At 38.4% G+C, this 12,059-nt stretch overlaps 1 protein-coding gene across 1 annotated transcript in view; it reads right to left on the reverse strand.

Moving 5' to 3' along the window:
* The window catches only part of runx3 (RUNX family transcription factor 3), a 47,713-nt gene that overhangs the window by 13,873 nt on the left and 21,781 nt on the right, over positions 1 to 12,059 (reverse strand). The window contains exon 4 of the mRNA XM_057859666.1: positions 10,287 to 10,430. Coding sequence (XP_057715649.1) covers positions 10,287 to 10,430 — 144 coding nt within the window. The remainder of the gene's footprint in view (positions 1 to 10,286; positions 10,431 to 12,059) is intronic.

A 12,059-nucleotide genomic window follows, 5' to 3' on the forward strand; every position in this document is an offset into this window, starting at 1 on the left:
TGTGGTCACTGTGGACGAAGCGGGAGGGGCCAGGTTATGTTAGGTTGGTCCTCCATCAAACAAGATTTTCTGTTGCCCAGTCCAGAGGTAATAGCTTACAGGGCACCAAATGAGCTCATTGGCTGCCATTGACGGCGTTCATTCGCTCCTCCCAGTCAAAATGGATTGGACTTCTAGCATCGTTAATGTCACTAAATAATGAGCATTCACGGCCACTCCTCCCACTTTAAATGAATTGGACGTCTATTGCCGTCCACGGCATGCAATGAGCAGGGGTGAACGTGGCTAGAGTTTCTTGCCGGAATTCTCTGACATGAAGGTCACCACGGAGAGAGAATTTTTAAAAATAATTATCATTTGTTTATTTTTTATTTAATTTTTATGCTTATTTTTAAATAAGTAGGCTAACATAAATGAACAAAAATAAGTCCAGTGCGGTGCGGTTCGTTTCGGTACGGTATGGCACGGCTTGGTACAGTTTGGTACAATATGGTATGGTACGATACAATAGGGTAGGGTAGGGTAGGGTAGTCTTCTGAATATCCCTATCAGAGCAAATAAAATAAATAACCCTCTTCAACTCTTTCCTTTCTCATAAAGATCTGACGAATTTTCTGTTGCATTGCCCTTTTTTATCGCATCAATTCAATAAGCTTGAGCTTGTTCTTTTTTCTTTTTTTTTCTGTTCCAGAAAACGTGCATTTGAGCCAATTAGAGCTAACTATCTCTGCTGATCACATGTCAGTATGTAAGCCAATTGACAACTGAGTCTAAGACAGTTTGCTTTTCTGCAAACATCGACATGACTCGTCAGACTTAGATAACTGCAGCAGCTGAGGAAAGCTTCGTGCCATCCGTGGAATAAACAAGTAATAATTATCCGTGGAAACGGATGACGCTACACAAGCATTTTAGTATGCTTGTTGTTAACACTTGTGTATGTAAATCTGATGTTGTTAGATTGTTTTCTTTTTGGAGATGAGATGCATGTTTGGCAGCCTAGCAGTTTTTTTTTTTCTTTTTCATCATAGGGTTTTGACAGTTGCCATCATATTTTCGTGATCAAAGCACTGTTCAGGCCCTGAATCTTACACCAGAACGGTGTTCCGGACCGTTCTAGCCCACTGGTAATGAGTGAAACACCATGAATTTTTTTTTTCATAATTATATTTTATAAATAACATGAAAATACAGTCATGATTAATGTTGTTAAAGGTGCTAATACTTAAGTTTTTTTTTTTTTTAATGACCAAAAATACTTACTTTCCCAAAAAAGATTTAAAGGTCTTAAGTGTCTACTTTTGAATAGCTGTCCACTAGAATGACAACTGTCCCTTAAAGGGGTTCATTTTTATACTAGTAGAGATGATATAAAATAAATTTGTAACATTAATACTATGTACAAAGTTGAAGTTGCTAATTTCTGCCTACAGTTCAATCCATGACTTTAACAACATTGACACTGAAAAAAACACATTTTCAAGTTCTTATCTACGGTAAGTAAGCGATTCGATGTCAGAACGTATCAGATTCTTTTCTTCAGAGAGGAACACACACGCACAGATGTTGGAGGAAAAACATGTTAAACGATTCTAACTCAAAGGTGCCCGGATTTTCTTTTGGATGTAATATAGCTTTGCTTCCTCTAGTTAAAAATACTGTTTAAAAACTCGCGGCTGATTGTTAGAGGCTGTGCCAAATGCGTGTTGAGTTTTGTCTGGATTCAGCATGAAAGGAAAACCTGGAATCATTTCTACTAAGATGAAAATCACATTTTATATCTATAGTTAATATTTATTCAAGCAGTTGTAGGGATTTTTTTTTGACAGGATCGTGTTGTCTAAGCTGAGTACTGTGCTGTTAAATAAAATGTATATATTTTTTTATTTTTAAGACTATAAAGTGTTCCATAGGATTTTTCCTGAAACAAATAAGTTTCAAATGTGCAAAAGTTAAGCTTTAAATTTGCTCTATATTTGAAGCAAGCTTGTATAACAAAGTCACAGTTAACTGTGAAAATGATTAACATGTTGCCACCCTCAGCCACATTTAGTGTACACACAGACAATCCAGAATAACAATTTAGATCTCTTGAGCGTCAGATCTGCTTGACTGCACGAGTCAAACCATGAATTTTAAACCGCACACACACAAACACTCCCTCTGCATTTTGCTCAGAATGAGCTACATGTCTAGCAGGCTTACCTGTGACCACAAAAGAACAAAAACAAGCAGTGAGTGCAACGTCTGCCAAAGTGCAGGGCTCCTGTTTCTGCATGCACCGTAATGAGCTCTTAATTACCCTGTCTGTCTGGGATACTTGCGCAGAAGTTGCCTTACTGGCATACAACTGTATGCGTGTTTAGTTTTTTAGTGGGGCTATAGGGCAATTGTTTGTGTGCGTGTATATACAGTAGCTTTTAGCAGATGCCCGGGAAACATGTTCTGAGAACAGCATAACTGAGCCCCTTTTTCACAGTTAAGACAAAGAAAATATTTTAGACAAGTAAATGATGCAAGGAGACTTTAGGAGTAGATGGCACCGTGCTGTCTGATTTTGTCACAAAGCTCCAGCTTTTATTTTTTGTGAGGTCTTAGAACATGATGACGAGAGAGTGATGATTCAAACAAGCAGAATTAAAAAGAACTGCATTGGCAAATTACAAGTCTGGCTGGAGTTTTCTGCTGTTTATATGTAAACGCCTTTTCTAAATGGGTTTGATGAAAACAGGACTCTTGTGTTTGAACTTGTAAAACTGCTGTCTGTGCGGTAGTCCTAATACTTCTAGTATTATGCCATTGCCTAACACTCATTTCCACTCCAAAGTAATAGCGTCTTTTGGATTTACTTTATTCCAAGAGCTTTGTACTGTGTCTAAGACACTCATGCAGGATAGCTTATTGAAGTCGACTGGTGACATTGACAACTTGTGACGTAATATCTGATTCAGAGGCGTAACTGAGGGTAAATGCCAGCAGCCGCAAAGAAGGTGTAAAGTTAACACCTAAGAGTCACTGCCCACACGCCTTTTGGTTAAAAACTAGGTTCACTGTTGCACTTATGTCACCAAGTATCTAATTATGATAATGAAGCAACCCGCACTTTGATGGGTTGTGTCTGAGAGATGGAGGTGAATGTGTCTACTTCCACAAAAAGCACTGTGAAAACACTTCAACAAGGTGGGAGGGTGCAGGTCCTTTGTTTAATTATTTGACAGCACTTGTCCTGTGGTATGCCATCATGATGCTAATACCACATATTAAGGTGTGTGGGTTGTACAGCCGTTCCCTTTCCCTGTCTTAATCACGCATGCTTCTTGTAAAAGGCCTCCAGCCATTGGCAGCCCTCACACTAAGGCCTTCGCCCTCCCTCATAGGCTGTAATGATGATAATGTGATGTCTGCTTCAAGTGTATATACAATCACAATGCCCACAAGCCTTTTCACAAGAACAAATCGTGTGTGGCATGGAAGCTAAGAGGTGCTGCCTTTCCTGTGTTATAACTAGTGTTGCATCCATTTAATTTTTTGGCTCCTGATACTGATTTTGACAACTAGCGATACAATGTTTTTTGTTGTTGTTTTTTTTAAATGTTGTTTTGTCTTTTCAAGTATTTTTTTAACACTTAATTGCTGCATAGTCACTTGAGTGTAAAGTAATTGCTATTATGGCTTGGTCAAACACTGCTTAAATCTTTGTCTGCCATTGACGGCGCTAGACGTCCAATCCAGTGGCAGCGAATAAATAAATGTTCATTCGCTGCCACCTTTCCACTGCAAATGGATTGGATATCTACTAGTGATAAACTAATTGGTGGGAGGGTGCATCCTGGCCAAAAAAGAAAGTTTTGATTTTTTGCTGCCATTTACAACAATAGACATCCAATAGCCTACCGCACGATTGCTATTTTTAGACCGCACTATTGTAAACCGGAATGGGGTCAACATAGAAGCGCGCTGGCATACAACCCATGCTAGTACTGCTTCTTTTCGGCCGGTAATCTTTCAAAAAAGAACATGCTGAGGTAATACTGCTGCTATGGAACTTGTAAAAACAACTCTAGACATTACGTAATATGAGGGATTCTTTCTTCATACGTTTCCCGAAGCCAAAAACTCAGAGGAAAAAATTAGAACAACCTTGTACGGACATCCAAAAGACCAGTTTAACGCCAGCAAGGTGAAGCCATTCACCTTCATATGCATTAAACATTTTGCTGGGGGCCATGGTCCTACAGATGACAATGTTGATCCATTGCCTGCCACAGCCTGCCCCGAAGAGGTAAGCCGTTTTGATATTTTTACTTATTTTTTAGCATGGCGTTTTGTCGTGCTGATTCTGTCTGACAATGAATGACCTGAAAAAAATTAAAATGGTATCTGACTGCCACTGCTGTTACCCTTTCTGTCATGAAGAAACAACTTTAGTAAGGGAGAAGTGTAAATAAATAGAATTAAGATTTGTTATCAATGTAAAAATTGAAAGTGTTCGTTGGCTGTCACTTAGTAGCATTTGCAATCGCTACACAAAATACCACTATAAATTACCCCCAAGAACGATCAGAGACGTAAGACAACCAGAGGATATAATATATGAGAAAGACAGGGCATATGGTGGTAAAGGATAGCTTGTTGAAACAGGAGAATGGCATTGTCAGTGGCGTAAGGCAATGCACACAAGAAAAAGGCGTTGATAAAAAAAGCTACCTCTGGATCAGGTCAGCTCTTTTTCCTGTCTTTTTCAGCCCTCGACACTCAAGCCATCTCTTTAACTGAACATTTGTATGTTCTTCCACATCTTTACCAGAGAATTTGGCACCAGGGACATCATTTTCGGACAGAATTGGTAGGTTTAGCTCAGTAAACATCTAATTCGTACACTATTTACGTGCATTTAGCATGACGCACAAGTTTTACCCCCCAGCAACAGTTGCTAACGTCATGAATAATAATGAGCAAAGGTGACGTATTACGTGCAGTGCGCTATTCATTTGAAATGGATTTGACCTCCACTAGTGATAAAGTCATTGAAATTCACAGCGGATGATTGGATGCCTCACTATTGGAATATTATATTGCATCTTGGAGAGGTCAACAAGCACTCCTTTGTTTACGGTGGCGTTTGTAACTGGCAGCCATCTTGGATAGGATGATTGGAAACTAGATCTTGAAAAGTACATATTGAGCAGCTTTGGCACACAATTTCTTCGTACTCGCCGATAACGATGATGTCATTTCGGTGCCCTATCGGTACCAATACTGATCCTCATATTGATAACGGTGCAACACTAGTTATAACCATGCCTACATTTTCATACTCAACACTAAACTTGAAATATGCTTGTATATGAAATTTTACAGCTACCATACAAATTAGCCAGACTGCACTTTGGTATGACATCACATTTTGGACATTATATGATGTCACTAAAGATGTAGACTGATGATGTAAACTGGCCACCTTTTCCAACTCCAGTCGGCACTATTAAGCTCTGCATGCTAAACCTAGCAGGCAATCCAACAGTGTTCCCCTCTTGCCAATGGCTTTTAAAACAATGGATTTGGAATTCCATATGTACAGTGCCTTGCAAAAGTATTCGGCCCCCTTGAACCTTGCAACCTTTCGCCACATTTCAGGCTTCAAAAATAAAGATATAAAATTTTAATTTTTTGTCAAGAATCAACAACAAGTGGGACACAATCGTGAAGTGGAACAACATTTATTGGATAATTTCAACTTTTTTAACAAATAAAAAACTGAAAAGTGGGGCGTGCAATATTATTCGACCCCCTTGCGTTAATACTTTGTAGCGCCACCTTTTGCTCCAATTACAGCTGCAAGTCGCTTGGGGTATATTTCTATCAGTTTTGCACATCGAGAGACTGACATTCTTGCCCATTCTTCCTTGCAAAACAGCTCGAGCTCAGTGAGGTTGGATGGAGAGTGTTTGTGAACAGCAGTCTTCAGCTCTTTCCACAGATTCTCAATTGGATTCAGGTCTGGACTTTGACTTGGCCATTCTAACACCTGGATACGTTTATTTTTGAACCATTCCATTGTAGATTTGGCTTTATGTTTTGGATCTTTGTCCTGTTGGAAGATAAATCTCCGTCCCAGTCTCAGGTCTTGTGCAGATACCAACAGGTTTTCTTCCAGAATGTTCCTGTATTTGGCTGCATCCATCTTCCCGTCAATTTTAACCATCTTCCCTGCCCCTGCTGAAGAAAAGCAGGCCCCAAACCGTGATGCTGCCACCACCATGTTTGACAGTGGGGATGGTGTGTTCAGGGTGATGAGGTGTGTTGCTTTTACGCCAAACATATTGTTTTGCATTGTGGCCAAAAAGTTCAATTTTGGTTTCATCTGACCAGAGCACCTTCTTCCACATGTTTGGTGTGTCTCCCAGGTGGCTTGTAGCAAACTTTAAACGAGACTTTTTATGGATATCTTTGAGAAATGGCTTTCTTCTTGCCACTCTTCCATAAAGGCTAGATTTGTGCAGTGTACGACTGATTGTTGTCCTATGGACAGACTCTCCCACCTCAGCTGTAGATCTCTACAGTTCATCCAGAGTGATCATGGGCCTCTTGGCTGCATCTCTGATCAGTTTTCTCCTTGTTTGAGAAGAAAGTTTGGAAGGACGGCCGGGTCTTGGTAGATTTGCAGTGGTCTGATGCTCCTTCCATTTCAATATGATGGCTTGCACAGTGCTCCTTGAGATGTTTAAAGCTTGGGAAATCTTTTTGTATCCAAATCCGGCTTTAAACTTCTCCACAACAGTATCTCGGACCTGCCTGGTGTGTTCCTTGGTTTTCATAATGCTCTCTGCACTTTAAACAGAACCCTGAGACTATCACAGAGCAGGTGCATTTATACGAAGACTCGATTACACACATTTGGATTCTATTTATCATCATCGGTCATTTAGGACAACATTGGATCATTCAGAGATCCTCACTGAACTTCTGGAGTGAGTTTGCTGCACTGAAAGTAAAGGGGCCGAATAATATTGCACGCCCCACTTTTCAGTTTTTTATTTGTTAAAAAAGTTTAAATTATCCAATAAATGTTGTTCCACTTCACGATTGTGTCCCACTTGTTGTTGATTCTTGACAAAAAAATTTAATTTCATATCTTTATGTTTGAAGCCTGAAATGTGGCGAAAGGTTGCAAGATTCAAGGGGGCCGAATACTTTTGCAAGGCACTGTACCAACATGCCTATTTTTGCACACCTCTTTTCTGACAGTACCATCATACCCAACTGTTGTAGCCTAGTTGTCTGAATATGTACATTACATAACAGCTGTTGATCAGTAATCCATATTAACGTCACTTTATATTGCATAACAACTACATCTGTTGCACTTTTGTCACTATATCACAGTTACTGCACTGTTACTCCAAGTCACATTGTATTTTTGGACAACTCTTCACTCTTCATCACTTACACACCTGTCATTGCAGAGCACATCTGTACCGCTACGTTATGCTTACTTCTGGGTAAATGGCTCTATTTACCTTTGTTTTATGTCCTTAATGTACTATGTATCAACAGTATGTGTAACATACAATAGAAATGGGGCTTGTTTGTTATAAAAACATATCTGAGACAAATTCCATGTGTGTTTCCAACATACTGGCTATAAAAAAATACGATCCTGATTTGGAGTGCTGGTTATAATCTTGGACAAGCTGTCATGAGTGAATTTGTTGACCAGCTTTTACAAAAAAAAAAAAAAAAAAAAAAAAAAAGCAAACATTCAGTATGTATTTCTCCCTAAGTCAGCAAAATGCTCAAATGCTTGTGGGGTGAACCAGGAAACAATTGAAATTGTATTTTGCTTGAGATTTCAAAACATCTTTTTTATACCATAATATAGCAAATCTCTTGGGATAAAATGTTGAGTATATATTATTATTATTATTATTGAATTAATTCCCAGCAATTGAATTATGAATTCCATTTATACGTTAAGACAAATGTCATACACTAGCCTTCTGTGTACAGTATTGTGTATTGTACAAGTGCAGCAATGTTTGTTTTTCTGATAAGTCACTGATTGTTTCCATGTTTTCTGTACAGTACAAGCCGTGCAAGGGATCTGCATTACCATCAACAGTAAGTTCGGGGCATGTGGGAGCTGTATAAAAGTCCCTGTGTTATCCTTAGTCAGCTGCTAGATACTGTAGGACCAACAGTGTAGGTTCATTCTGGTGACTCAGTGCTGGGTAAGCTGAGCACAAGGCCAAACAGTGATTGTGATACACACTGATAGTACCGCACCCACGCATGGTCCCGCGCTCACAAACAAGCGCCCCTGAACACAGCAACATGCTGATACAAAGGTAATGAGATTCATTAGCCATCATGAGAACTAAAGAGTGGGCGGGAAGAGAAGGAAAGCAAACGGTGTGTGTTTAGTCTGTGTCAGTCCAGACATGGAATCTTGTTAAAAAGTCTCTGACATATGACGGAGAGTGAACACTCATCTTCACCCACGCAGCTGTTCACAGTGTATGCACACATCGCACCACCTAAGTCTGAGTCTAAGCCCGCTATCCTTCTGCCCCTTACACCCACCCCCCAGTATTCAGCCAGTCTGAGAGTGACGTGATTGCCAAGGTAGCGGGCAGCTGTTACATTCCTGAGGCTGTCGTGTGTGGAGTGCAGAGGCCAACTTCTGCACCCACGCCAAGTTTGAGCTGGCAGCATCAGCCGTACCACCTGCCCCCAGAGCTGCACGCTGTGAGGCCTTGGACCCGCCAACGCAGGGCATGCAGGGACAAAGCGGACACAAATTTCCTCTTCGCCAACCAATGCTTCTAAAATTGGGGGACATCACTGACCACTTTCTTGAAATGCTCATTCATAGTGCAGGTTTGATGTTTTGTGCTGATCGATTAGACAGATTTACACTACAGACATTTTCCACGCTACATTTCCATGAGCTATACCATATTGGCAATATGCAATTGGGCACAAACAAAGGAACATTGAAGCATTACACTCCACTATTTGAATGCGAATGTCAGACAAGTTTAACCCCTTGATGCCTGAATTCTTTCAGTGCTATTGATAATGCCAGAAGTCCATCCGTGGCTTCTGCTGTGAATTTAAATGAGTTAATAATTAGTTTATGACTATTAGACGTCCAATTACTTTGATGTGGAGGAAAATGGCAGGAAATGAACATTTGTTTGCTACCAGCTACTTACATACAAAAGAGTAATCATTAAAAAAAAAAAAAAAACTGAATACAGAAAATTAAATTAAAATACAGCTAATATTTGGAAAATCCTGAAGTTAACTATAAATAAATAAAAGTAAATAAAGAAAAATAATAAAAATACAACATATATATTTAATTACAAAAATTATGAAAAATATAAAAGAATACAGCTAAAATTTGGAATATCTGAAACTTGAAAAAAATCATAAGATAAAGTAAATATGGAAAATTAATAAAAGTACAAAATATTGACTTTATAGCCAGATGAAATTTTGAAAATTATTAAGTTAAAAAAAATCATAAAAACATACCTAAATAAAAGTAAATATGGAAAATTAATAAAAGTACAAAATGTATATTTAATTTAAAAATTATGAAAAATCTAAAAGAGGACTTTATAAATCCCTCCTTTTAAATTATTTTTAAATTTTCCAAATATTATTTAGTTTACTCTTTGAAAGGTTTTGTTATAATTAATTTTCAAAATTTTCTCTTATTTCTTCTTTTTAAATGTTTTTTATTTTTTATTTTGATTGATTGATTTTTTTTATTATACATACGTGTAGTTTGTTTTTCATTTTAATATTTCAGTGTTTAATACATTTTCTATATTATCTTTCTAGTTCCTTTTATTTTACAATATTTGTTTTGTATGTTTTTTTTTTTTTTTTAATTTAGGACTTTTCATTTTTGTTGTTGAAATTTTCAATAATTTTCCATATTAAGTTTTTAAAAAAATTTCTTTCTTTTTAAAATTATTACGGTGTACTTGTATATTCCCCCAAATGTGTTTTTTAAAGTATATTTGTTAAATGTAAATTAAGGCATCAAGGGGTTAAATCACTCAAGTAATTAGCAGAGAAAATGATAAAATGAGTGAATGAAATGAAATAAAATTCTTGTTCTGTTCTAATACTTTTCTTTGGTGACGTCACACAAATTGTTGGGTGTCAGGCATGTAGCAATCACGCTCGCCAGGCTCTTTGAACGGCAAACAAACAACCTTGACTTTGTTATGAGTGTTGTATATACTGTACACTTTATCAAGGCTTACCTGGTGTGGTACTGAGGTGGCTTTGTGGAAGTGGCCGAGGATTATTGTTGACTGGACCTATCCGCATGCTTCGCTGGTAGCGCTCGATCTCTGACAGCCTGTCTGAAAATTGCTTCTGGGAGTCTTCCATTTTCACTCTGTGCCCTGAAAAACAAAAGTCAAACTATGGTTAACACACCAAGTGCAAAAAAATCACACAGAAAAGCTTAACACAAAAATTCAAAACAAATCTCTTGGTCAATGACTTGAACTGTAAGGACCATTATTGCTTACCACTTCAAATCAGAATCATTCACAATGGATGACGTTATATAATGGGCCAATGTGACCCTGTTTTCAACCTCCAAATGCAAAAATATTGTTACGAATGCTGGCAGACCTTGAAATACATGGGGCCAGACTCTAGGATACCCAGGCTGCACCTGCTGTCGTGTCATCCAAAGATAACAGCAGTAAAAGTGCTGGAAATGACTTCCCGAGATATGTTATTTTCCTCAAATTGTCACGCAAAGAAATATTGAACACATGCATAACCGGTGGTGACGGACCCAGCACTTAGTCACTGGGAAACACCCAGAAAGAGCAAAAAGAGCATGCAGTCATTAGTTTTTTGTGTGTTTGTGTGAACATGAGCTGACTTTTAGCAACCTTAATCTTTATGTAGACCCCAAAAGACTAACACCCTCCTTTGCTTTAATAAGAAACCTCTTATCATGGCTTTTAGCTCACATGTCTGCTTACATGAACACCACACACTTTACATTTATCTGGACACACCTTAAATGTCCGAGTCCGGATGAGGGTTATTCCCTCTAATGGGAGGAAGAGATTTTAATGTAACTATCAATGCACCAAAACTGTGTGTGTGAACCAGCATGTATACATTCTGTGGTTTTCTCATTGGCATCTCTGCAGACTACCCTAATGTGAAGTAATGGCTGGATTTGAATATTTTATCACTATATAAAGGGGGCAAGGCAGACGGACCAATATGGATTTTGCCCGTCCTTTCTCTCCCTGACCCATGGGCAATATATCTTCACTTGGAGGCTGACCCATGGGTAAAGTTTCCTCTCGTTTACCGCTCTGTCCATTTGGTTGTGCCCACCGCCTCCACTCCATCCCCTCTTTACCAACAATATAGAAATATCAACCTGCGTATCCCCCCACATACGTACACAAAGGCTTCACTGCGTTGACAAGAAAGCTCCTACAGACATTGTGCCACGCCTTCCCATAGGGGACCGACCCATGCAGAACGTTGAGATGGCTTTCACTGTGATAAACGCAAACACACGCTGCGTTCTAACCCCGGATTTAGGTAGAAACATGACAAAGGTTTTACTGCATACAAGCGGGCAGGAATGTCTCAAGAGTGATTTGGTCGAGGGTTCAAGGTAATTATTATATTATATAGCACAATGCATGCACTTTGAAACGTTGTGAAAAAAATCAATTGATAAAATTGTGTGTAATTTTGGCTTGAAATATTTATGTAAAATGAATGATAACTGCCCGTTTTTTGCTTTTAATAAAGAATCTAGACTGTTTTACGTTCATATCTATAGAAGTTCTGCGATTTAAGCATTTATTGACAAGAACTTTCAACTTTAAAAAGCTCTTTGTTTCGTGACGGCCGCCATGTTGGATTACACAATACTGTAAATTTTGCTTGAAATATTTACGTAAAATTAACAAAAACTGCCCGTTTTTTGCTTTTGACGAAGAATCTAGACTGTTTTACATTCTTATCTATAGAAATTCAGAGATTTA

Source organism: Corythoichthys intestinalis, chromosome 15, assembly GCF_030265065.1.
Source record: "Corythoichthys intestinalis isolate RoL2023-P3 chromosome 15, ASM3026506v1, whole genome shotgun sequence".
In the NCBI taxonomy this organism is placed as follows: domain Eukaryota; kingdom Metazoa; phylum Chordata; class Actinopteri; order Syngnathiformes; family Syngnathidae; genus Corythoichthys; species Corythoichthys intestinalis.